The sequence below is a fragment of the Asterias amurensis genome, chromosome 12 (genome assembly GCF_032118995.1).
Source record: "Asterias amurensis chromosome 12, ASM3211899v1".
NCBI classification, from domain to species: Eukaryota; Metazoa; Echinodermata; class Asteroidea; order Forcipulatida; family Asteriidae; genus Asterias; species Asterias amurensis.
This window is the reverse complement of record NC_092659.1, coordinates 15,202,162-15,229,289: the sequence shown is the minus strand read 5'-3', so window position 1 is coordinate 15,229,289 and position 27,128 is coordinate 15,202,162. Positions and strand designations below refer to the sequence as shown.

Below are 27,128 nucleotides of genomic sequence, written 5' to 3'. Positions count from 1 at the left end.
AAGTTCACGACGTATACTTATAAGATCGTATTTTGTCTTTCAAATAATTTTGTAACAATTTAATGGATAGCAGTTTATTACGTGTACATGTACACATGAAAATGTTTTTGTATCGTTTGTCTTTCACCCCCCCCCCCTAAACATTCTTGTAGCTTTAAAACGAAGGTGTCAGAGTAAATGTTTTTAAAGGTTTTATAGTTTTCCTATTATTGTAGCCTTGCTCAAGGCAGTCGAATTATTCACTCCGAAAAAAGACCGCCGCTGTACAAAAACCCACCCGTATTCACTGTGCGTAACATCGCACGACACGATGCCCCCGTACACTATCCGCATGCGGAGGCCGTCAGGCCGACAGCCTTGTAGGGTCTGTGTTGAAGCCACTGACCTCATTACTATAATAAGCGAAGAGTTCCCATGGTCAGCTCATTACCATAATGCCCGCGAAAGACGAGACATGTTTACATCACACACCACCACCACGGACGCATGATAGGGTCCAAAGGTCATGATAAGGGAAGGGCGTGATTGGACGTCAAAATGAATAATTCATTTGCCTCACATCCTGTGTTGTCTGATAGGTCTGACGAAAGATATACATATTCATAAGCTGCATACTAGCATATCCGAGAGCCCCCCCAATTTGTTCCACTAGTGGAATTTTTTCAATACAACACATTAAACCCAGAAGATACAGACCCGACAAGGCTGTCGGCCTGACGGTCTCCGCATGCGGTTAGTGGTACGAGTGCGATGACTTGTGTGAACAGTATTCGTACGATGTGAAAGTGTGTATACGGGTGGGTCATGCGGTGTGATCGCACACACCATGCACAGGGTATACGGGTGGGTTCACAGGTGGGTTCACAGCGGGGTCTTTTCGGAGCGAATAATGCGACTGCCTTGAGCAAGGCTACTAGTATTGTTATATAATGTAGTATAGATAGTAGTATATATAATGTAGTATAATCGTCTATATAAACAGTTTGATAACAAAAGTCAATAATGTTTAGTTTTATTGTTTTACTCATACACCGATGTGTTGTAAGCATGGCTTGGTTATGAGCACTATCTCTCGATAGTTCTAAAAGGCACTGTGCACCTTTGGTAACTGTCAAAGACCAGTATGTACATAAAATTATAAACAAATCTGTAGAAATTTTGACTCAATTTGGTCGTCGAAGAATAATTAAAGGAAAAACACCCTTGTTGCACAAATTTGTGTGCTTTCAGACGCCAACAAAATATTAAAAGGCTTTTTTAATTTTTTTTTATTACTTTGACTAAGATATTACCTCTTTTTCAAAAACTACGTTACTTCTGATAGAGCCGTTTATCGCAATTTGTTATACTACCAACATCTCTCCATTGCTCATTGCCAAGTAAGTTTGTATGCTAACAATTATTTTGAAGTGCCTTTAAAGACAGGACACTATTGGTAATTGTCAAAGACTAGTCTTCTCACTTGCTGTATCTCAACATTAATAAAATAATAAACCAGTGAAAATTTGAGCTCAATCGGTCATCGGTTAAGTTGCGAGATAACAATGAAAGAAGAAAAACATCTTTGTCAAACGAAGCTGTATGCTTTCAGTCGTTGATTTCGAGACCTCAAATTCTATATCTGAGGTCTCGAAACCAAATTCGTGGAAAATTACTTCTTTCTCGAAAACTACGTCACTTCAGAGGAAGCCGTTTCTCACAATGTTTTATATTACAAATCTCTCCCCATTACTCGTTACGAAGTAAGGTTTTATGTTAATAATTATTTTGAGTAATTACCAATAGTGTCCACTGCCTTTAAAATCTATTGGGGCATATCTCAGGAAGTCAGGAAGTTTCTTTGTTTTCTGTCCTTAACGACGCTGTTATATAAAGAGGTTTGGCCGGCAATGGTCTTTATATAACGAGAGTAGAGTTTTAAAAGTGCCTATCACACATCGGTATAGTATGAGTAAACAAGCATTTTAACAAAATAATTTTACAAAGATGTATTATTACTATATATTATTGTTATGCGAAACAAATCAAGAAATCAAGTTGTAATTGATAAGCAAAATCACATTGGAATTTGCTGAATTGTATTCCTTCATATTATATTATAGACTACTGAAAATTTAATTTTAGAATAAAAGACATTTATGTAAAAGAATAATGTTCACAAAAGGTGTGTGCTATTGATCTTTGTTTACCTGTTTATCCCAATTCATAAAAATAATTACAGTTTGTTGAAAGGGCAAAACCAATAAAGGGAATCCTTAAAGTGTGGGGCGTAGGGCTATAGCGACACAGTGGCTTTGTTTGGTGGTTTGTTTGGATAGTCGATAAACAATAAGTATGATCCCTGTTCTTGTTTCTTCCGCTCAACGAAGTTGTGAGCCCAAAAAAGTGACTTGGTAGGCCTACCATAGAGAAAGGACAATCTATTGGCCTACAGATCCCAAGTTCGTGGCTCTGCTTTTTGTACCGCCGCTGCGCTTGCGATCGCTTTCACCGCTTCCCGTAAGCGCCGTTTCTCTGCTTACGGTAAGCAGCAGAGCCATTTGTGAAGTGATAGATTGTTTTTAAGTTGTCGGAAACCTGACGGTGAAAAGAGACCTAGCTTTCGACCTATGTTTCTTTTGGATGACTATAATTAGCTAAATATTGTTAACTTTCAACTTAACAAAATCAAATCTATCTTTAGAGTCATTTTTTGCAACTAATTTACTGATTCTCTATAGAGATAATGCTGCCATTTTGTAAAGTATTGTTCTTGAAACCCCCGATGAAAGGTGGTGTGTGATTTTGTCCTGAGTGTGTTGTTCTCGGGTCGTGTTTTCTTTGTTCGGGCCCCGAGAAAAGCAGTGACCATGAAGGTAGAAATAAAACTTGGGCCCGACTCAAGCTCTGAAAGTTCTATGGTGTGTGGTGGATGCGCCCATTTCAAGAAAATAATGGGGGCGCCCTTTACTTAGTCGAGATGTTTGACCCTTGACCCTCTTTAACAAGTACAACAAGGAAATGTGTTTATCGTCAAGTTTTACGGGACGGGTAGGCCATCGGCAGTACGAATACACTATTTCTGACGAAATTTAGGTATGTCAGCATTAACAAATCATCACCAGTGTGTTGAATAAGGTTTATTTATAATATCTAGCCCTCAGTGACCCGCAGAAATAGGGCAATTATGGCCCTTTGCAGCGGGGATTTCAGTCGCCTTGATGAGGTGGACCCTCTTTCGTTTGGCGAAGATGACTCCTGGGCATACCCGGAAGTCAGTGGTCGCGACAGTCGAGTTAAGCTCACCCCACTCGACGAAATCCTCAAGACAATACCACTGGAGGAGTTTCTCATGAGGGACAAGGCGAACGCCAAAGAACAGGAGAAGAATTTACTTTGGTTCCACGGGAAGATCACGCGGGAGACGGCCGTGCACATCCTCCAGGAGAACGGCAACACCGAGGGGTTGTTCTTGGTCCGCGAGAGCACCACGGCGCCCGGGGATTTCGTGGTGTCGCTAGTCCACGACTCGCAACCGCAGCACTTTCAGATCCACTGCCTGGGTGATTTCTACTACCAGGTTGATAACGGGCCGCTTTACCATGGCTTGGACGCGCTGGTTAACTTCTACATGGAAGGGGCCAATGGTCTGTCTACGAGACTTTATGAATTTTGTAAAGGGGAAGTGCCACCAGCGACGGCTAGACGAAGGGGGAGAACGACCCCGTTACACAGGTACATAATTACAAATAGAAATACGGGTTGAAAATTTGTGGACAACCACAATCAGCTTTAAATCGTTGTGGTACCCCCTGCTAAAATATATTCAAACTGGTCAGAAAGTGCTCTATATACTTTACTAGCTACATGTAGTAGAAATAGAATTGCAGATTTCGTGGGTTCGAATCCCACCCAAGTAATATGCCTGTGATTTGTTTCACAGAGCTCGGGACTGAGTAGATAGTGCTAACATTACAACAATCATCGGTCGGTGGGCACCCCATCGGTGGGTAAAACCAAAAGAAACACATTCTGCTATTGCTCATCTTGTATTGACTTGACACCAACACTAGACCCAGTCAGTAGCTGGGGCGCTGTATTCCGGGTTTTTTTCTCTCTCAAAATTTTGACATTATCGGTCATACAGCGGCGCCTCAGCTACTTGGTCTTCAAGAACTGGACTCGAACCTACACCCTCTGAAGTTTGGAACACCAAACTAGCTTGAGTCTGGTTCCCTTGACCGATTAGCCAGTCACACCACCAACAACAATAACATCATATTAATGTTATAAGTCAGCATTTTTATCCAATGGATCACTTCAATTTAAAGTCAACACTGAAGTTCTGTGGGTTTGAATCTCGGACCAAGCACTTAGTTGTGCCATTGAGCATTAAGGTTAATTGAGCAAATAACTTTCAATTGCTCCTTGAACGTTTATGTCCGAGGTTACTTATAAAAACATGCAGGCATGATACTTCATGGAGGAAACACAGGGGATCGCCTCCATGCCTGTCACCCCCTGGGTAATGCCCGTGTGCCCCTTGAAATTCTCCAGTAGAAATTTACAATTTTCGTGAAAAAAAATGCCTTGGTGCCTTGGTGCCCTTACAAAAACCAAGCATTCAGGCATGCATGGATCCTGCCCGGGAGCGAAGTACATGTACATGGTAGAAATAAAAGTAAGCCCAAACATCACCTTTAAACATTTGTCAAAGACTAGGAAGTGCTGATTCGATTCTTACATTTGAAGTAAAGTTGAAATTGGTTTCATAGGCCTACTACAAGAGAAATTGACAGGATAAACTTTAAAATAAGTTTGGGATGTAAACAAAGACAAATTAACTAAAACGGGACATGAACCTGTGACCTCCAGATTAACCTGTAAAGTACAGTTATCAGGCCTGCTTTGTTATTTGTGTGTTAACAAGTTTCAGACAGAAACATTACATTTCCTTTTAACCTTTTTGGCCACAGAGCTGTTTTGGACGGCAACCTGGCTCTCGTCCAAAAGATCTTACAGAGTCCGTACTGCAGCCCTCTGGATGCGCGCAACACGGCCGGCCAGACAGTCCTACACGATGCGTCCTTTATGGGTGACGCTCAGATTGTTGAGAAACTGCTGGAGGGCGGGGCTAACGTCAACTGCAAAGACAGTAATTGTGTCACACCTCTTCATGTAAGTATTGCAAGGGTAAGCGGGAAGTACAATGCCAAAGTAAAGTTCAACATAGACTGGTCCCCTGTCTTCATCCGCAAGGATAAAGATACAGTCCAGTTATATTGACAAACCTGCTGTGATGTACATTTAAGTACTCCATATGTTGGATTGGTCCGAGGTGATGTAGTGTCACCTTGCACTTTTGACCGTCTGTCTGTTGTGTAATTCATGAAACTATGGTGTTTTATTCACTATTTTTAACACAATTGTACATTATGTACATTAGTAGCATGTGTGAATTGACTGCAAATCTCCATGTGAAATGAATGGAGGTCAAAAGTACATTTGTAAGGATCTGAACATCTGGTCTGGTATTATTTACAAATTTTGAATGTTGAAGTGTTCAGTTGAAGGTTGGACAAAGCACCAGGACAGGTTCAGTATTCCTTGCACTTTTGACCCTCTGTCTGTCTGTTGTGTAATTCATGAAACTATGGTGTTTTATTCACTATTTTTAACACAATTGTACATTATGTACATTAGTAGCATGTGTGAATTGACTGCAAATCTCCATGTGAAATGAATGGAGGTCAAAAGTACATTTGTAAGGATCTGAACATCTGGTCTGGTATTATTGACGAGTTTTGAATGTTGAAGTGTTCAGTTGAAGGTTGGACAAAGCATCAGGATAGGTTGTGCATTCTTAGAGAGGATGAAGTGACATACACGCCTCTGGGTCTTCTCGTGGTGGTTCACCTGCCTCTGGGTAAGGCCAGCATCCCAAACAGGGGCTGTGTATTCGAGCACTGGGTGAATATAGGCCCTAGCCTTTGTACACTGTGAGAAGCTCTTCATTAACTAGTCGGGTAGTGCTTTTGCATCAATGGTTATGATCTCCACACTAGGTCATGTCCATGTGTGGAGTGCACGGAGACCAAGGACATGCAGTGACTGGTCAGGCACACTCACCACACATACATGTAGACCCCTTTACAGTTAGGCCGGAAGTGGTGATTATGATGCATTTTGGGAGAGTTTGCGAGTAAGCTATGCACATTAGTATTGTCTCCACGTCAGTATAATGGAGATCAATGGCTAATGCATGTTTTATGTGTGACGAACATCCCAAAACATCGCATCCTATCCCAGAATGCATTGTTTTTTCCTATCTGTAAAGGGGTCTATGGAGTAAAGGGCTTACATGACTTGCAGTTTTTACCCAATATTACAACACACGATGTGTAATGTCCGTATGCTTTCCATATTCTCCACTCACAGGCAGGACTCCCCGTAATGTAAAAAAACTTTTCTTCCCCATATTCTCTATGCGTTGGAGTAAATTTTGTTCATTTGAAACTGTAGTCGCCATCAGAGTTGATGTAAAATACAGTGTATTCACTTCACCCATTTGCCTTGATATCTGGAATGTGTTTTTAGCAGTTGACACCGTATTCAAAATTTAATTTTAACTTCCTGAAACCTAGCTCGAGTATTTACACATTGAAGCTCGGTATTTCCCCAGATCCCTTTGAAATCCTGTCCTGTCACGGATGTACATTATCGTGTTCCCTCTAGTTTTAAATAATAAACCACAAGGGAAACTGCGATGGTACATGTACACATGTACATGTCTATATTGGGGTAAAAGAGCAGGGGTGGATTTCACAAAGGTAGTCCTAACTTAGGACTAGTCCTAGGCAATGCTAAAAGATAGGACCAGTCCTAAGTTAGGATGAGTTACTGGTCCTAACTTAGGACCAGTCCTATCTCTTAGCATTGCTTAGGACTAGTCCTAAGTTAAGACTACCTTTGTGAAATCCACCCCTGGACTTGAACTAGGTGCCTCAGTACTGGCCGGCAGGTACTGTACAAACTAAGCTACCGATAGTAGGGTGTCTTCCTATTCTTATCAGTAGGGAGTTTTCATTTTGGATGTTGGAGGATTCAAAAATTTACATTGTATCAAGTATGTAGGCCTATCCTTTTAAAGCCATTGGACACTTTCGGTAAACAGTGTTGTCCAAGGCCCACACTTCGTGTACCACAACTTATATAAAAAATAACAAACCTGTGAAAATTTAGGCTCAATTGGTCATCGGAGTCGGGAGAAAATAACGGGAAAACACACCCTTTTTTTCCCCACGTTTCGCCGTATCGTGACATGTGTTTAAAATAAATCCGTAATTCTCGCTATCGAGATTTGATATTGTTTTAATGTTTTCTCAAAAAGTAAAGCATTTCATGGAATAATATTTCAAGATAAGTCTTTCACCATTACCTTCTGTAAACCATGTAAATTGTTTGTAAATCTGTGAACTTTTAATTTTTTTTCTGTACCGAAAGTGTATAATGGCTTTAAAGGCAAAGTAGGCCCCTACACCTTGGTTTTTGGAATGTAGTTCAATGTTTTTTCCTATGTAAATGCTGTAACAATAGCGTAAATGTTAAAGGTGATCGCTTTTGAGAGTCCATACAGGAAGTTTAGTTTCACATGGCCCATGCAAGGAATTCAAAGAGATGCAGCGCATGGAATAGGCCTAAACAACTTATTTGTTGCTATGAAAGCTTACAGTTAGTCTTTAAGCTCTGCACTTTCCTTGTAATATTAGCCTATAGGCAAAATCTATTTAAGGGTACGGTCGACTTTGGGGGAGTTTATTTGTGTATCTCCAATGTCACTCAAAAAGGAAGTCAATGCACATGTAGTGTTAATAATAATAATAATAATAATAAGACTTGTAATGCGCACATATCCACCTTGCTGGGTGTTCAAGGCGCAGTAAAACCTAAAACAAAGCAAAAACAAAACACAACACAAAGAAAAGCAGACACAACAAAATTAGTCATTGAAAACCTGTGACATAAGATAAGATAAGAAGAGACTTGAATTTTGCGGTACAGAGACAAGATCGAAGACCAAGTGGTAGAGAGTTCCAGATGCGTGGCGCGGCTGAAGAAAAAGACCTTTCACCCCATGTGTGTCGAGACTTGGGTTCAAAGAGGAGAAGCATAGAGCTTGATCAAAGATTCCTTGATGGAGTATAAACTTGAAGCAGTTCAGAAATATAGTGGGTAGCCTTGCCATTAAGAGCTTTGTGGACAATGAGCATCAGCGTGAAGATGATTCGCTGAGAGATAGGGAGCCAGTGTAGTTGTTTCAGAATGGGGGTGATAGAACAGGATTTTCTAGACAGTGTCACAATGCGGGCAGCAGTATTTTGGAGCCGTTGAAGTGTTAGTTTTGCTGGATTCTGAGTGACACACTAGGCAGTAATGAAAGGCTTCCCTTGTGATCCCATCAGTGACAACGATGTACAGGTTTGGGATGATTGCTGAAGGCTTTTAGGCTTTATTGACTGGGAGGCTTGGCAAGTTATCTCAGCAATGGCCTCCTTTTAAAGGGGTAGCACACTAAACTATCAGCAGGATTTTAAGGGTGTACCCCACTAAGTAAGGAGAAAACATAACCTCTTCCTCATGAACAGCTACAGTACTTGAGCAAGTTATCTCATCAATGGCCTCCTCTTAAAGGGGTAGCACACTGAATTATCAGCTGGATTTTAAGGGTGTACCCCACTACACTACATGAGGAGAAAACAGAACGTATTCCTCATTAAACAGCTACTTGAGCAAGTTATCTCAGCAATGGCCTCCTCTTAAAGGGGTAGCACACTGAATTATCAGCAGGATTTTAAGGGTTCACCCCATTACATGAGGAGAAAACAGAACGTATTCCTCATTAAACAGCTACTTTAGCAAGTTATCTCAGCAATGGCCTCCTCTTAAAGGGGTAGCACACTGAATTATCAGCTGGATTTTAAGGGTGCACCCCACTACATGAGGAGAAAATAGATAGTATTCCTCATTAAACAGCTACTTGAGGAAGTTATCTCAGCAATGGCCTACTTTTAAAGTGAGTAATGACTCTCACCCCTGTGATTAAAAAACCACCATTAAAACTTACTTGGCATTGTCAAGAACCAGTGTAGCTGTTGTACATACATGTATGTCTAACATTTTGTAGAAAAAAAGTATTTTTTTAAGGCGAGTGATTAAAAAACGTTAATATGAGAAATGTTTTTGCATGAAATGTTTCTTAGATTGTGTATTCCAATTTAGGATCATGGGTGGACAAAACTGCTCTAGATTTTCGGCGATATCTCAAAAGTTCTACCACCTTATAAAATAAAACTTTTACAGGGTTAGTATTATGGTACATTGTATATGTGGAAATATGGATTATATGTTCTATTGATTGATTGTTTATACAGTTAAAAGGATTAAAACAACTGAGCTATTCCAAATCAGTTGTATCTTTGCCTTGTAGTATCAACTTCTAAAAGTTGACAAAATATAATGTAGGGAGACTGTCAACATTTTGATCTGTTTTCCTCAGATGTCACAGTTGTCAATTTAACTCAGATTAAGTAACACACTGTTTTTTTTTAATACCAAATGATCCAACAAAATAATATTTGGTGCAATTTGAACATGATTCTATGACAGATTATCTACAGTTTGACAGCACCTTTCACTTCAAGACTCTCGAGACTTTAACATTGACCTTGGGGTTCAATGACTCAAATTTAATGCAGTCATGTCAGTAGACAGACATGCCTACTCTAGGCCGATCAAACTAAGCCGATTCAAATTCAAGTTGACAACAAGGTATTGAGACTGCCGGTACATTTTCAATGATATTCTTTTTTTATAAGGTGAGGTTTGCGGTAGCACCATTTGAAAATCTCTTTTGAGAAGGGATTGATTTGGTAAGGAACCGGTGGTTGACAACTCAATGTTTCAGTCAGTATGCTCTGATCGTCTTCAGGAGAATGCAAAACTTGGCGTTGTTGGTGAGATTGTTATGGGGCTGTTGGCAGCGATTTCCCCCCTGTCTTTAGGAGAAGGTCAGAGCATACTGATCAAAACGTTGAGTTGTTAATCACTAGTTCTTTTCAGAAGCAACACTACTCAAAAGATAAAGCAGAGCGTCAGCCTCATTCATATTTTGTACATTAGGTCCTCAAAATGTTCTTTAGACAAATTTGAGAGCCTAATAAAAGGGGTACAGTGTAAATCGCCAACCTCAAACCTCACCTAATTATACTCCCACCATGCGAAGTTTCAAATCCTACTTACGATATTCTTTTTCAAACATCTAGACGGCCTGTATCCACGCCGTCCCCCACATCTGCAAGCTTCTACTCCAGCGTGGTGCGGACCCCACACTACGCCACCCCATGACGGGTTGGGTACCCCTTCACGAAGCCGCCATGCATGGCCACACCAAATGCGTTCAAGAGCTGCTACGGTTTGGAGCCCCTTGTTACCCCCGTAGTGTAGACAACGACACGCCGTTGGATCTGGCCCGCCGATACAACAACCCGGAAACCATCAGATTATTCAGTAAGTCAGATCTCACTTTTAGTTTGCGTTTTATATGCTTTGGTAACTAATAGTGGGTCACATGGGCAGGCCTGCAGGTGAATTCACGAAACGCTAGGATTAACCCTATCTTGAGAACTTAGGATGGGTTCAATGCGTCCAAAGTGTAATGATAGGGAACTTAGCTAGTCCTAAGTCCTAAGATTAATCCTAAGTTAGAAAGGATTCGGTGAAATCGACGGCTGGAGTTTTATCCCTGAGTGGGCAAGGCTTTTTTTTTCAATTTGTGACGGGCACTTGTTTTAGAAAATCTTCAAGGCTATGGGAAACTTTTGAAGGGGCACCAAGGCCTTGTCCGAAGTCACCCCAGCCTGTGCCTTCTCAAAACGGTTCCGATCCCCTCCACTCTGACTCTCCTCCATAGCTCTGCACTTGACAGCCTGTCAGCCAGAGACACCCTACACATCCACCTGATCATTCTCATATCTGCTCTTTCCATCTGCTGGATGTGCCCCACCCTTGTGGGGCACGTCCAGAGCCATACACCATGTAGCTTCGGACACAGGCGGTGTGTATACCTTGCCCTTCATCTTCAGGGGCGGCGCCTTGGATGTCATAAATGGGGCCAGCCCCCTTGAACTAAAGTTAAAATATATTTCACTTTTGCCAACAGAGAACTATCAACCTGCGACTCCAAAGACGATGAAGGTACACTGGGACCACGGTACCCTGGATCGCAACACAGCCATGGAGATCATTCAGAACTACGGGGCACGAGACGGCCAGTTCCTTATCCGTAGCAGTCTCAACAAGGAAGGCATCTTTGTGCTGTCTATGGCCGCCAATGGCAGCATTTACAACTTTGAAATCAACAAAAAGGTTTGTACCCTTGCAGTTTTCTCACTTGACCAGGGTGTTGAAACCCTGAGCGGCAGTTAACCATTATTTTTATTGCCCTGTGAGGCATGGTTTTCTTTTGTTAAATATACTAAACAATTATTTTTATAATATAGACTAATACAGTGCACCTGATAAGGTGCTTGAACAGTGTTAAATGATTTTTGTATCGGTTCTTTTACTATTTACACAACACATGGGACCTACGGCTCTATGCTCCATTCGAAGGACAAAGCAATAATGGTCCACACAAGAGAGGCCAATGTGTACTAAAATACATATCAATTCTGCGAACAGAACACTATCAACTTCCAAACTCCCAGTTCCCACTTGCCACCTACTCCTAGGGCTGAAACACGTTATCTTTTTCACAGTCTGTAAGGATGTAGGCATGGGTATCACCCACTAGGAGCCTGACTGGTAGAGCAGAATGTAGGTGATTAAAATACAATTCAAGTTGTGCAATCTGTGACCAAAAATTACCTGCGTTGTTTTATTTGTTTGTCTACGAAAGGGCGATAAGCTTTTCATCGATGACGGTCCGTACTTCGAAACCTTAGAGCATCTGGTCAACCACTACATGCATTACGACGATGGACTCCCCATGCGTCTACTGCACCCAATCAGCCAGCACGGTACCCCGCCCAATCAGCATGCCACAGAGACTCAGTATCGTAATCTCCCCAATGTACCAGTCAGGAATGGAGATCGTCCCCCGACACTGGGTCCCAGACCAACTGACCTGACTAGGGACTCTCCATTACCTGGAAGTGCCTCACCGTCGAGCCCATCAAGAGCCGTGAAGAAAGGACCCTTATCGGTAAGTAGGGATTTAAAAAAGGACCTGTTGAGCACTTAAAAATACAAGTTAAGTACGTTTTAACGTTTAATTGTGTATACCAACAGTGCAATTTGGTACATTGAAGATGGTTGTTTTCACGGTGGAATGTTTGTCTGACATTTTGAGTAATTACCACTAGTGTACAGTGCCTTTAAACAGTCAGACAGTAGAAGGGTTGAACTACAAACATCTATTTTGTAGTATGGCATAGTTTTGCTATCATTAAAAATAGCACTGGATGACATGGAAGGGGTCAGACAGTAGGAGGGTTAACATTTTATGTTTAATGTTTTTATCAACAGAAATTTGACACACTATATCCTTTCTGAATACCAAATTTCTTGTAAATGTTTTGTTTGGGAGTGCAACTTTTTGCACTCACTCACGTAGGGTATCGATTTCAAGTTCTGCTGGGTAAGTCATTGGAGTATGGGTTCGAATACCAGTCATGACACTTGTGTCCTTGAGCAAGATGCTTTACTATAATTGCTTCTCTTCACCCAGGGGGTATTAATGGGTATCCTGCGAGGGTAGAGGTTTTAGTTGTGCAGGAAAAAGCCTTTGGAGCTTTATGGCTGCCCAGGTTGTATACTCCCCAGGGAGCTGAGAAAGATTAAAGGAATGTTGTTGGCCCAATGACCAGGGCACTGATACAAAGCGCATTGAGACGGTTATTGTGAAATGCGCTTTAAGAACTAAAACTATTATTCTTTTCTTCTCTGTCGAAGCAGGACAATCTTGACCGTCATGCCTCCACCAGCAAGCCAGCATGTGGCTTCTCTCGCCTTTTCTCTCGAACGAGGAAGCGTGAGCAGCAGAAGCTGCTGCAACAGCAACAGCAGGAGCAGTTGAAGGCTGCCAGCGGTGAGAAGGACATGGTGAATATTAACGTGAAGGAAATCCAAAAAGGTAACTGGTTATCTCAGTATAGCCTGATAATCTGATTTCAAGAGGCTTGTGAATAACGCCAGATGACATTCTTGAGCAACTTCCTTTGCATCCATTCACGTGGCAGAGATGTGTAGTCTACATTCATGTGTACATGCAGTCATTGAGAATAAAACAAAATTACATGTACAAACAGTGTACACATGCTCAGCTGCAGACGATCAAAAAGTTCCTACTGATGGTGATAGATTTATAGTTTAGATAGTTAAGTTTATTGTTTTTACACTTACAGTTAAAGTAAAAATTACATTTTAAACCAAAATAGTTTACATACATTGGAAGCTACATTAAAAGATTCAAAGAGACGGCATTTGTGTGTAAATAAACCACCAACAAAACACACAAACGAAAGCAACTGCCTATTTAGGAAACTTTAAAAATAAGGAATAGGACTGTTTATGAAACGAGAGGTCCTTGTATGTATGCGGCTGGGAAAAATAATTGGCACTACGTAGATTGCGAGAATGACTCTCATATCTAGTAGAGGGAGAAGTCCATGGTTCGGGTAGATTTTGGAAGTCCCTCCACAAACCGCTGACAGTGATTCTTCCTCCTACTTACTAGATAAAGACTCAAGCTCGTAGTCTTGAAGAGCGTCGTTGTATGAAGTAAAGTTAATACCCAAGACTCCAGCATGCTCGCCTGTGTAGCTGACAAAACATGTCACTTCAGAGGAGCCCATTCATAACACAGATATGGAAAGATAACGTTGCTGCACATTTACTTAATAAAATCCTTGTATCCAATGAAATCATTTGGTCTGTAAGACCACCGCCTGTCTTTATCCGCAAGGATAAAGAAGGAGGACAAGTCTAACAGCCCTAAAACTCAACGCCCATGAGAGATTTTTTTTATTGTTCTTTCATGGAGATAGGACAGGAAGAACACCATCCATGAATCTGGTTTCTAATGAACAGTAAAGAAAGTATTTTTAATGAACAGTGCATGACTGTTCAAATTACAAACACATTTTCTAGTTTCTTTATTATTGTTGTTATTCTTCTTTCGATGTTAGGATATACATGTAGGACAGGGAGAACACCATGCATGAATACGGTGTGATTTGATGAGCAGTGTATAACTATTCAAACCACAAACACACATACACTGTAGCTAGTTTTTTCTTCTTTCTAGGTAAGGAGATACATTTTAGAGAGAGAACAAACAAAACTGTTAACAGACGTACATGTAACAAACACAGGTTTAGTTTTGTTTTTATTCCTCTTCTTTTTAGGGAAAGAGATAGGGCAGGGAGAATATGGCTCCGTTCTCCAAGGGAAATGGCGGAATCATGACGTGGCCCTCAAGACGCTCCACCAGGATCATCTACAGACCGGTCAGAGAGAGTTCCTGCGGGAGGCTAGGGTCATGCATGGCCTGAATCATGCATGTATCGTCAGACTACATGGTGTAGTCATGGGCCCTCCCATGATGCTGGTAAGTGCAGTACTTCACAGGTCCTACATGTATATGTAGCACTCACTCACTCACTCACTTGGTCGCCCAAAGCAGGCTTTTCCATTTCATTTGGAATAATCCAGATTTCACCTAAGGATTATATTTTTTGCGACAATGCACTCAAATCCAGCCAATATTTGTAAATATTGTTCATCAGCGCAAGCTGGTGATCAAGAGGAATCTATGTAAAGCTTAAAAACTGATGTAGGTTCGGCACAGCTCCACATCTCCTTTGTTGAAAGTAGTGAAAAACAAGCCTCAAACCTGCAAAATTACTAATGGGTATTAGAATTACCACAGTGATTAATCCAAGACTCTAAAACTTTGGGGGGTTTCCTCACTACAGATTAGAAGAAATACACTACTTCTTAAGTTTGGCAAGAAGTTATGAATTCTGTTAAATTTAGGCAAATGCTTCCCCCTGTGAAAGGAAGCTGAGGGATACACCTCTTTTGGGGTTAATAATACCCCATTGTAGAACCCAGAGATATTACAACTCCATAATTCATACTCTAATGAGAATTCTATCATTTTTGCTTTATTTATTTTAGCATGGCTTACTCTTTACTTCGCTTGTACACAACTGGCTTTTAGTCCAACTGACTTTGATGTCTTTGCTCTTAATGTGTAGTTTTGTAAAACGAACTGTATTCTTCTCTTTTTATAATTGTAAAATAATGATGTTTTTTTAAATTGTAAACAAGGTTATTTAAACCAACCCTGTGGATGCTAACCATGATCTTGTCTTAATAAACTCAAATAATTTCTTAACAAACTCAAATCATTTTTTTATTATTGCTTTCTCCAGAAGACGATCAGAGCATACTGATCAGAGCATACGTCGAGTTGAAACCAACGGTTCTTTTTAGAACCACCCCAACTCATTAGAGATAGTCATTACATGGTGTTATCACAAACCTTTCTTCATATTAACTTCTTATTGTTACAGGTGCAAGAGTTAGTGTCGATGGGAGCCTTGCTTGATCTCCTTATTGATCATCCTGATCAGATATCTGAGGAGAACCTAAGATTATGGGCGGCTCAGATCGCATGTGGGATGATGTACCTCGAGACCAAGAAGTTTGTTCATCGGGATCTAGCTGCCAGGAACATCCTCCTCGTCAACAAAGAGCAGGTCAGTTGTTGGATCAACATTCAATTCAATTCAAATCAAACTTTAAAGGGTCTATGTACTTTAATCATAATTGTATTGTACCTTACTTCTTTTTGTTCTTGCACATGGCAGGTCAAGATAAGCGATTTTGGACTTTCACGGGCGACCGGTGAGAACAATGATTACTACAGAGCGACTACAGGTGGCAGATGGCCAGTCAAATGGTAGGTTTGGTAATGGTTTCGTTTAACTCGTCCCACGTCCTAAAATTAATACTGAGTTGGTAACTGAGTTGGTAATACTGAGTTATGTAACACAGGGGCTGTAACGTGTAGGCGCTGATTGAGCTGCTGCCACTCTTTTTTCTGAGCTCTCCAGAATTTGAGCTTTTTATGTGTTGTTTTGAGCTTACATGTTCCTCAAACTTTATCCAACATCATCACGATCTGTAGTGACATCACTGATCATGTTTTCTTCGGATTGGGACTTCTCACGAAAGTGATTTTTGCATGATGATTTTTCTACCTTGGATCTGTACTTTACTGATTCTGTATATCAGTACCTATGGTCCACTGGACTTGGAGATACAGCCACCCATTCATATGCTAATGACAGAATCAATGACTCAAACCACACTTGATCTGGAGATGAATGGGGCTGTTCAGCACCACTGGTCAACTACAATGCAACCACCTCCTACTGCAAGTATATCATACAGTAGAACTGAGTTACTAGCCCTAGGCCACAACATGCCTAGGCAATGGATACCAAGTAAAACTTACACCACCCTTAAAGACTCGGGTATCTTCCGATATCGGAGTAGACGTGCTGGATCCCATATTCGACGCAAACCTTCAAAACTATGGAACAATGACACTACTAATGAGCCCTCCCCAGCTGACTCTCATGGACCACTTCCAGTCCATATTATATCAAGAACGGACAAAAAAACACACGTTAACCATCAGACTGGTGTCAACTTGATTAACCTGAGACCTATCCCCAGAGAAACATACAGTAAGCTGAATGTATATTTATGGAATGCCAACAGTGTGAGAAATAAGACCAACATTCTGTTTGATTACATCTTAGAACATGATGTGGACATAATGTGCATCACCGAATCTTGGTTGCGGCACAACGATTCTGTTGTCATCAGTGAGTGCACGCCCCCTGGATATTCCTGCTTAAATGTTCCACGTGAAAGTGAGTCTTACGGCGGTGGGATTGCCGTTGTTTTTAAGAGCTCTCTCAACTTGTCGCTTACAAAAGTGGATCTCAAGCCTACCTCCTTCGAGTTTGCTTGCGTGTGTGACTCTAGCAATCAGTTTCGACTTTATGTGGTGTACCGACCCCCTCCATCACCAAGGAATGGATTAAAGACTTCTGATTTCCTATCACAATTTGATGACTTTCTAGATGAAGTTACACTTTTCTCTGGTAAGCTCTTGATTTTTGGGGGATTTCAACTTACATCTTGATAACCCATCCAAGCCAGAGGTAGCACACTTCCTCACATCAATTGCTGATGCTGGTCTGTCACAACACATCACCGAACCTACTCACAAATTCGGTCATACATTGGACCTGATCATTTCTCGGCCTGATGACCTCCTTGTGATCGCTTGCACTGTTCTTGACATTTTGTACTCGGATCACCATGTCATCAAATGTGTGATTAATCGTGCGAAACCACATCACCTGAAGATAACCACCAATTCAAGAAACTACAGGGATCTTGACGATGATGCTTTTAGGAGCGACATGATTCATGCCCTTGAATCATTCCCCTTTGATGGTTCCATCGAAGGTCAAGTTTCATGCTATGAGAAGACCATTTCAACACTGCTGGATCTCCATTGTCCTGTAACAACACGTACTCGCATGCTCAAATCTAATCCACCTTGGTACAATGCTGAGATTCACCTGGCTAGACGTACTCGACGCAAATGTGAAAGAACCTGGCGCAAAAGTGGACATGCTGAAGACCGTCAAAAATATCTCGACCAAATTCATCAATTGTCCAAAGTCATTCGCCAGGAGAAATCGAAGTACTACACTAACCACCTCTCATCCGCTGACACTAAGACTGTGTTTAAGACGCTTAACACGTTGTTAAATCGCTCTGTTGTCTCCCTACCTTCGAGTGACTCAATGAAGTCACTTAGTAACCGTTTTTGCAACTACTTCAAGGAGAAGATTACTAAAATCAGGCAATCCATCAGATCTTCTCTAAGTGACCCAAATGTCCAACAGGCCGAACCACAACACCTGACTGAACAGTGTTGCCCTAATGTCCAGCCCCCAGAGCTCACAGACTTCTCTCTCCTGAGCCCAGATGAGGTTGCTAAGCTTGTCATGAAGTCTCCCAGTAAATCATGTGGTCTCGACCCATTGCCCACATGGCTCCTCAAGAAGAACTTGGACATTATGCTGCCTGCTCTGTCATCAATTGTGAACACATCCCTGTCTGCTGGATCATTTCCTTCTTCCCTGAAAGAAGCCATAGTCACACCCATTCTGAAGAAACACAACTTGGACTGTAACAATCTTAAGAACTTCAGACCTGTTTCTAATACAGCGTTTTTGTCTAAGATCATTGAAAAAGCAGCTCTGTGCAGTGTAAATAACCATGTTTGTAGCAATAATCTTACTCAAATGTATCAGTCTGCCTACAGGTCCGGCCACAGTACGGAGACGGCTCTGCTGAGAGTCAAGAGTGATATCATGTCTGCTCTTGACAATCGGCGGGCTGTCTTCCTGGTGTTGCTGGACCTGTCGGCAGCTTTCGACACAGTTGACCATAGTGTCTTCTTAGGCAGGTTGTCTAATATCTTTGGCATTAGTGGTAGTGTATGTAAATGGTTTGAGTCATACCTTTGTAATCGCTCCAATAGAGTGAAAATTGCTGGTGCTTTGTCTGATCCACAATCTGTCAACTTTGGTTTGCCACAAGGCTCTGTAATTGGCCCCCAATCCTTTTCTTTGTACACTTATCCTGTTGCAAATATAATCAAGTGCTACAAAAATGTTATGTTTCACTTTTATGCAGATGACACGCAATTGTACATTTCGTTTGACCCTCGTAATCAATGTGAAGTTAATGATGCCCTGTCTTCCCTTTCCAACTGTATTCTGAGCATAAAGAAGTGGATGGCAAATAACATGCTTCAGTTAAATGAAACTAAAACAGAGTTCTTCATTGCTGCGAGTCCCTGTTTCACGGACTTACTATCTTCTGTGACACTTAAGGTTGGCTCTGAAGTAATTCTTCCGGCTTCAACAACTAAGAACCTAGGTGTTGTATTCGACCAATCAATGCGCATGTCAAACCAGGTTTCTTCTATATCCAGTGCTGTCAATGTTCACCTTCGCAATTTGTCTCGCATAAGATCTTTCCTCACTCAATCTGCCTGCCAGGACGCAGTAAGAGCAATTGTCACATCAAGGATCGACTACGCCAACTCTCTGCTTGCGGGTCTCTCCTCCAAAGACACTAAACGGCTTCAACGTCTACAAAACCGGGCTGCAAAGCTCATTTTCCAGGCCAAGAAATATGACCACGTCTCTCCACTTATCCGTGAACTTCATTGGCTCTGTATTTCAAAACGCATCCAGTTCAAACTTCTCACAATTGTTTTTAAATGTATCACCGACACAGATGCTCCGCTATATCTCAAAGAACTCATTAATCCGTATGTTCCAACTAGAGAAGGACTGCGATCTGCCAAAGATAACAGAGTTCTGATCATCCCCCATTCTCGCACTTCATCTGGTGACCGGGGTTTCTCTGCTGCAGGGCCTACTTTGTGGAACCGACTACCCTACAATATACGCCATTCATCTTCATTAGCAGCCTTCAGAAAAGCTCTCAAAACCTATTTATATGACTCTTAATGTTGTTGTATGTTTATCTTGGTTTTTCTTTCTTTCTGTGTAAAGCACTGTGATACATTTTTTGTAAGAGCGCTTTATAAATGCCTTTGTAGTATAGTATAGTATAGTTGGGAATAGTTTGGTGAAATCGAAGACGGGGCATTTAGAGCATTCTGGTTCATCCACTTGCATCTGCTGCGGTTAACAAAAGTTAAGGCATGAAGTAGAATCTTTCTTCTTGGTCTAAGTACAGTGTCTCTGTTGAATTTCTTTATTGTACATTAGGTACGCTCCAGAGTCCATCTACTTTGGGACTTTCTCCCATGCGTCAGATGTTTGGAGTTATGGTGTTACTGTCTGGGAGATGTACACCTACGGGGACCAGCCCTATGGAGATATGATGGGGGCAGAGGTAAGTAGTAGTTTTTATTATAACACCCCTTACCAATATTCTGCCTGTTCATTGGTTTAGAGAGCAATGGTTAAGGACACGTTTGGCCCGCGGTTAATGGCCATGGTCTAGGCCACTTTTCTATCGCAGTAAAAGCGGCGACTATGTGTAAACGAGTATCAGCTTCTTGTTAAAACATCTACATGTAGAATGACATCTTGTTTTTTTTTACATTTTTTTAGGTGATCCAGATGATTGAGAAAGGGGCCAGGCTGACCATGCCGGACGGCTGCTCCAGGAAAGTCTATAACATCATGATGGAATGCTGGTCTTATGACGCATCCAAGAGGCCGACCTTTAATGACCTCAATAAGATGTTCAGCGAGGACCCGGACTACCGAGAATTCTACCACGCTGGGGTGAAACAGGCACCCAGCAAGAAGAGATAAAAGGCAGGGGTTCTGGTTTGAGCAACAATGGTAAGAGCTGGACTGGAACAACATGCATGCCATGGGGGGGGGGGGGTTTAGAATTTGTTGAAGCAGATGCCTAAATACCTAAATATTTTTTCATGGGAAGTTGTGTAATAGTCATTGAATTGTCATGGAATAGTTGTGGAAATAACATTGAATCGGTATAGAATAGTCATGGAATGTTCATTGAGTAGTCATTGAATAAATGGAGTATCATGTTTATATTACTGTTGAAGCCCTCTGCTGTCACGAAAAACTTCATGGAAAGTCATGGAAAAGTCATGGAATAGTCATGGAATAGTCATGGAATTGTCATGGAAAAGTCATGGAATAGTCATGGAATTGTTGTGGAGTTTCATGTTAAGAAGCCCTCTGTATTGTGCAAGAATAATAATGTCTGTGGTTTGTGTTAGAAACAAAGTGGGCGGGCTGTGGTTGGTCAATCGGACACAGTGCAAGAAGAAATAAGTGAAATACTTTTTTCTTTTCTTTTTTAAGAAAGAATGGGTCCGGGTTGTGATGGATGGTGCTGTATTTGGTCCTAGCAGGCGGCAACCAATAGGAATAAGAGCAGAATCGGGGCTTAGGTGAGGTGTGGGGGAGGGGGGGGGGGGCACAGTGGATTCGGTAGAGGGAGTATGTAGGGGATGGATAGTTCATAGCTGGAGAAGGTATCTAGCAGGAAGGACTTAGTTCAGGATGTAAATTTTAGGAGACAGTGACAGGAAACAAATTTTTATAATATATTGAGAGACAAATTTAAAACAATAAAACATTTTGTTTGAAGTAACTGACCTGCACTTACATGTAAGTCAGTCAAGTTGGTTGAAGGAAGTACAATATTATATTTTTGTGAGATGTAGTTGATACTAAAACAGGTTATTTGTCCCTTTTCACTCGCAACCTCGAAGACCAATCGAGTTCAAATTCTCACAAATCCGTTATTTTACGCATATGTTGAGAAACATCACGTTACCACATACTCCTGGGGCTAAAGCAAGGTTATCCTATGTTTTAACAGGGATGTAGGCTTTGGTATCATCTATCAGTAGCCTGGCTGGTAGAGCAGAAAGCACTACCTCCTCAACTTTACGAATCAATCATGGTGAGGGGTCTTGAATAAGGACACAAGTGTCAAAACTGGAACTCCAACCCATGCTTGAAATAATAATAATAATAATAATAACAAGTTCTTATATAGCGCATTTCACAATAAACCGTATCAATGCGCTTTACATTAGTCCCCTGGTCATTGGGCCAATAAACATCCCTTTAATCTTTCTCAGGCTCCCATTAGGGAGTATACAGCCCCGAGCTTCCGTGGCGCTCCGAAAGCTTTTCATTCACAATATCAACCTCTACCCTCGCAGGTACCCATTTATACCCCTGGGTGAAGAGAAGCAATTATAGTAAAGTATCTTGCTCAAGGACACAAGTGTCACGACCGGGATTCGAACCCACACTCCGGTGAATTAGCACCAGAACTTGAATTCGATGCTCTTAACCACTCGGCCGCGACACTCTACGAAATAGTACTCTTAAAGGAATACGTTGCCTTGGATCGGTCGAGTTGGTATTTGAAATGAGTTTGTAGCCGTTTGTTATAAAAACAAAAATGGTTAGAAAGATGTCAAAGTAGAATACAATGATACACACAAATATGCCTCGAAATTGCGTGGTTTTCGTTTTACCTCGTCAACTAACACGGTCGGCCATTTATGGGAGTCAAAGAGTTGATTCCCATAAATGGCCGACCGTGTTAGTTTGCAAAGTAAAAGGAAAACCGTGCAATTTTGAGTGAGTTGTGTGTGGATCATTATATTCTATTTTTAAAACACCTTTCCAACCATATACATGTCATAACAAACGGTTTCAAACGCTTTTATAGACCAACTCGTGCGATCCAAGGCAACGTGTTCCTTTGACTGCTAGGCAATGACATGGCACGATGGGTTGGGTTATTGAAAGATTTGGTCGTAAATTGATTGATATGATAACATGCCCACTTGAAGGTCAATGCTAGAGTTTATAATCAGAGGGGGACACAGCTTTAATAAAACAGCAATATTTAGGTATAAATTCGTATTTTTCAAAGGTGAATTTGATATGCAGACAGTTGGTATATATTCCACTGCTTATTACTAACATATTTTTTTGTTTACGTTATAGTTATATTTTGGAAAATATACACAGACGGTTTTTACATATTTTTGTTACTGTTTAAATTACGACAGCAATCAGACACTTATAATTACTCAAGCGATTTGAAAAGTAACGTTGACGTTCTTGTTCCAATTGAAATAGATATTATGTACAATTATTAATTGATGTAAAGTATTTCTTTATGTAAATAGGGGGACTGCCGTCATGATCATAGTACATGTTAGCCTTTAGTCAAGGCGCACGCGGCACCCTCAGATGTCAAGCACGGGCCAAAATATCATGCACGAAAAAAGACCAGCGGGAGCGGTGGAGCTTGCACGCCACATGACACACAGACATAAAGGTGCACTAAAAAAGTCACGCGCTGAGGGCAACACACAGAAGGATCATATATGAATAACTAATTAGATAAACGAGTTGCTAAAGGTGCTTTGCGGCTTTGCTGCTCGCACTTGTCTTTATTCACGCCTAATATCTGGGGGTGCTGTCGCCGCACATGTAGGTAAGTGACCATACTGAATATGAAGTTTAACTGCAGTTATTGCATTACCTGTATGCGTTGGCCGTCACAACAGCTATGTTAATCTAAGGTAATTTTGGCTGGTAACCTGTTGCTGTTTAGCGATACTTTTGTGTGCTCAGCAAGCTTTTGTGCTTACAGGCTTTTTAAAAAGTAGGCCATGTTATGATCCTGACGATAGTCCCCATTTAGGTTGTAACTTCAAGATTGTAGCCAACACTGACCAAATTGTAGGCTGGTACCTATGACATCATCATTCATGCTATTATATTATATTACATCAACTTCAGGGTAACATACCTGTCAAAGATTATGTGTAAGTTCATGTACTTTTTGTATGTTCAACTCTTTGCAAAAGTGTTTGAAGTAGCTCTTTGAAATAGTTTCTTTCAAATACAAAACAACTCAGAAGAAAAGAAGTCCTGTGACTCTACTCCCCACCTTATCTCAAATACTCAGTACGCCCCGCGTTAGGCGAGGAATGAGGTGCATGCTGGTCTAGCTAGCTATCAAGTAAACAGTTAAAGCAATTGCACAATTGCAAAAAGGTGTCTTTGTGAAGTAACACATCCTTATGAATTATTCATAAGCTATGCATTTTCAAAATGCTTTGAACCAGTAATTGAAGTAGAATAATTTGGCCAACTGAATATAATAAACCGTTTTCTAGTTAGATTTGTCTAGTACAATGATTTGATTTGAATTGGATACTCCATTTGGAGGGTGAGAACTTTTTGAAGTTTGAGGGTTGAATTAATGAAAAACTTAATAATTATAAAATAATTTTATTTTTTTGTTGAATACTCGGTTTGTACAGAAAATGGGTCACAAGTCACTTAAAAGTGATGATGATGTGCTCATTAAAGTATTTGGGTACTTTTTGTAAAACAAAACACAATTTCCACAGATTTACATCAAACTTACACCGCTTGAAGATAATGATGGTATAAAGCGTACTTTAAAATATAAGTTGCTGAGGTGCTGTAGTTTTTGAGATATGAGTAAAATAATGTCATGAAAACACGTTTTACATGCTAAAATAATTTTCGTCTCATGATCTCTGAGGCGAAAATTATTTTCATGACATTGTTTTACTCATTTTTCAAAATACTGCAGCACCCCAGGTGCTAATATTCTCAGGGAAACTTTCTACCATCATTATCTTCAAACTGTGTAAGTTAAATGTAAATCTGTGGACATTGTGTATTTTGTCCTACAAAAAGTACATAGACCCTTTAATAATACTTTCAGATATTTAGAGGTCATCAAGTAAAAGTTCATGACAACATTTTTCCAATTATTGTTTAAAAACATAATGCTCTTGCTACATAATATAAATGGTTTCATTTGGTTTCAGGGATGCAGCTTTTTAGTATTTTGTCAAGAATGTGTTAACGGAACAAATTGTCGTTTTGCATGTTAAATTGATTAGATTATCATTACAGTTGTATATATTAATGCGAATAATAAAAATGAATACGAGAATACATATCACTGGTTAACTCATTCCTCACAAAAAAAAACAACTCAAGTCCAAGCACATAGTCTTTATTTTCTGATCATATAAATGTACATTCATCATAAAATGTTAACCATTAAGTGGTGTAATGTGTTTATTTATGAACAAGATGAACTGATTATTAAATTTGGTTTAAGTAATCATCAAGCAAAATCAACAATGTGAAATTCAAAGAAAGCCAACTCAGAAAACAGTTTAAAATGTTGTGCTTTGAAGAATAAAACGTTATTAAAAGAATACTTTATAATAAAGCATGATATGTCGGATAGTAATTGGTTTTGCTTCGATATTTATATTAAGTCAAGTGTCTTGTCTAAACTCATAATATGGATAAACTCCAGTTCTGTTGTTGTCGCTCTGATCCCGAGCAGGAAAATTTTGTATTTGAGCATTTTACTTAAAACCCTAAAACGAGGCACAGCTTTAAAGACACTGTACACTATTGTTAATCACTCTAACTAGTTGTAAGCATACAACTCATTTGGTAACGGGCAATGTAGAGCTGTTGATAGTATAAAACATTGTGGGAAATGGCTCCCTCTGAAGTATTGTAGTTTATGATAAAGAGGTAATTTCTCACTCAACAATAACAATAAAAGACTTCAGCTGAAGCCTTTACTATTATTAGTTTGAAAGCACACTAATGCAACAAGTGTGTTGGTTTACAATTCGTTTTTTTATGTTGCCACATTCAAACTAAAATGCAAGGTTTATCCCCCTTGTCGTTAGAAGAGTTTCCCATTTATTTAAATTATCTGAATTGTAGTCAATGTGACTCATTTCCCCAAGACCAAGGATCCTGACCCACTGGCCTCATGCGTGTGTTAACCGAAAATGTCGAAGAGCAGTTTGAAAGTCCTATTGTTTCTTATCTCAGTCTTTATATTTGTACATCTTTTTGTTTGATTCAAAGTTTTATAATTAATCATTCGATCGTCAGGTGTCACCGTAGCTTGATGGATAACGCAATGGACTAGGAGCCAAGGGACCCGGGTTCAATTCCCGCTAGTAATTTTTTATGTTCTGCTTGCCATGGAGTCAGTGAATAATATAAGTAGTGTCTAAAACCACCTTCAAACACCAACGGGCACTGTGGCGACACGGTGCACTGGATAGTTCAATTGCGTGCTATCCAGAGCTGGTACACCCGGTTCGAATCCTGCCCGTACCAAAAGGGACATGACTTTTACTGCTCGCACCAGTAAGTGATTGGGGTCCGTCATGTCTCTCCCCAAATTAGGTAGGACAACGGGTGGGAAAGTAAAGGAGGGGCCGGGACCTGCCAGTCCCTTAAGGGTTCTAATGGGTGATCACCACGCTGGTTTCGACTAGACTTTGAGTCCCCTGAATGCCTGGTCTTCACTCTGACTAACTTTCTGCACAAATTTGCTTCAATTTTAATTAATTTTAACAACCTATAACTATACAAAAGTATTTTGACATCTCCCCTTGACATTTGTTTTAAGCATAATTTGAAGGAAAGAGTAGTCAAAGCTTACACCCCTATTGATTATACATGATTTTGGCAATAGTTGGAGGCAAAATGCAAACTTTAGACTAAATTGCAAGGCTTACCCCTTGTGTTTGTATCAGATTTTAGCAAATTTAGCTAAAACTCCAAGGGTAACCCTTTGTGATTTTATCCGATTTAAACAGAATTTGAGGACAAAAATCAAAGCTTGCCCCTTTTGATTTTACAAGATTTTGGCAAAATGTTGAGGAAAAAATGCAAAATTACCCCTTTTGATTAAAGACAACTGACTGTAAACTGCAAGGCTTACCCCTTGCGATTTTATCAGACTTTAGCCAAATTAAGAGTAAATTGAAAGGCTTACCCCTTGCGATTTCATCAGATTTTAGCCAAATTAGGACTAAACTGCAAGGCTTACCCCTTGTGATTTTATCAGATTTTAGCGAAATTAAGACGAAACTGCAAGGCTTACCTCTTGTGGTTTTAGCAGATTTTAGCTAAATTTAGATAAAACTGCAAGGCTGACCTGTTGTGATATTATCAGATTTTAGCCAAAGTTAAATAAAACTGCAAGGCTTACCTCTTGTGATTTGGTCAGATTTTAGCCAAATTTAGATAAAACTGCAAGGCTTACCTCTAGTGATTTTATCAGATTTTAGCCAAATTAAGACTAAACTGCAAGGCTTACCCCTTGTGATTTTATCAGATTTTAGCCAAATTAAGACTAAACTGCAAGGCTTACCCCTTGTGATTTTATCAGATTATAGCCAAATTAAGACTAAACTGCAAGGCTTACCTCTTGTGATTTTATTAGATTTTAGCCAAATTAAGACTAAACAGCAAGGGTTACTTCTTGTGATTTTATCAGATTAAACTTTTTATCAGATTTAAGACTAAACTGCCAGGCTTACCCCTTGTGATTTTATCGGATTT

The 27,128-nt window shown here is 40.4% G+C and overlaps 1 protein-coding gene across 2 annotated transcripts; it reads left to right on the top strand.

Moving 5' to 3' along the window:
• Positions 1-3,016: 3,016 nt before the first annotated feature.
• On the top strand, positions 3,017-21,109 carry LOC139945019 (tyrosine-protein kinase HTK16-like). 2 transcript variants are annotated; one of them, XM_071942252.1, is made up of 11 exons: positions 3,017-3,714; positions 4,956-5,157; positions 10,302-10,545; positions 11,198-11,403; positions 11,936-12,241; positions 12,994-13,171; positions 14,445-14,647; positions 15,618-15,803; positions 15,915-16,006; positions 19,944-20,070; positions 20,292-21,109. In XM_071942252.1, exons 1-11 carry the CDS (start codon positions 3,167-3,169, stop codon positions 20,496-20,498), a joined length of 2,499 nt encoding a protein of 832 aa, XP_071798353.1. In that variant the 5' UTR covers positions 3,017-3,166; the 3' UTR covers positions 20,499-21,109. The 2 variants fall into 2 exon arrangements, with proteins under 2 accessions (XP_071798353.1, XP_071798352.1); XM_071942251.1 differs by having other exon boundaries at positions 12,991-13,171.
• Positions 21,110-27,128: the final 6,019 nt, after the last annotated feature.

Excerpts from the sequence above, each read along its gene's own strand:
- LOC139945019 (XM_071942251.1), top strand. The coding sequence starts at position 3,167 with ATGGCCCTTTGCAGCGGGGATTTCAGTCGCCTTGATGAGGTGGACCCT. Across the intron at positions 11,404-11,935 it reads ACTTTGAAATCAACAAAAAG|GGCGATAAGCTTTTCATCGA; the intron begins GTTTGTACCCTT and ends TGTCTACGAAAG. Across the intron at positions 12,242-12,990 it reads TGAAGAAAGGACCCTTATCG|CAGGACAATCTTGACCGTCA; the intron begins GTAAGTAGGGAT and ends TCTCTGTCGAAG.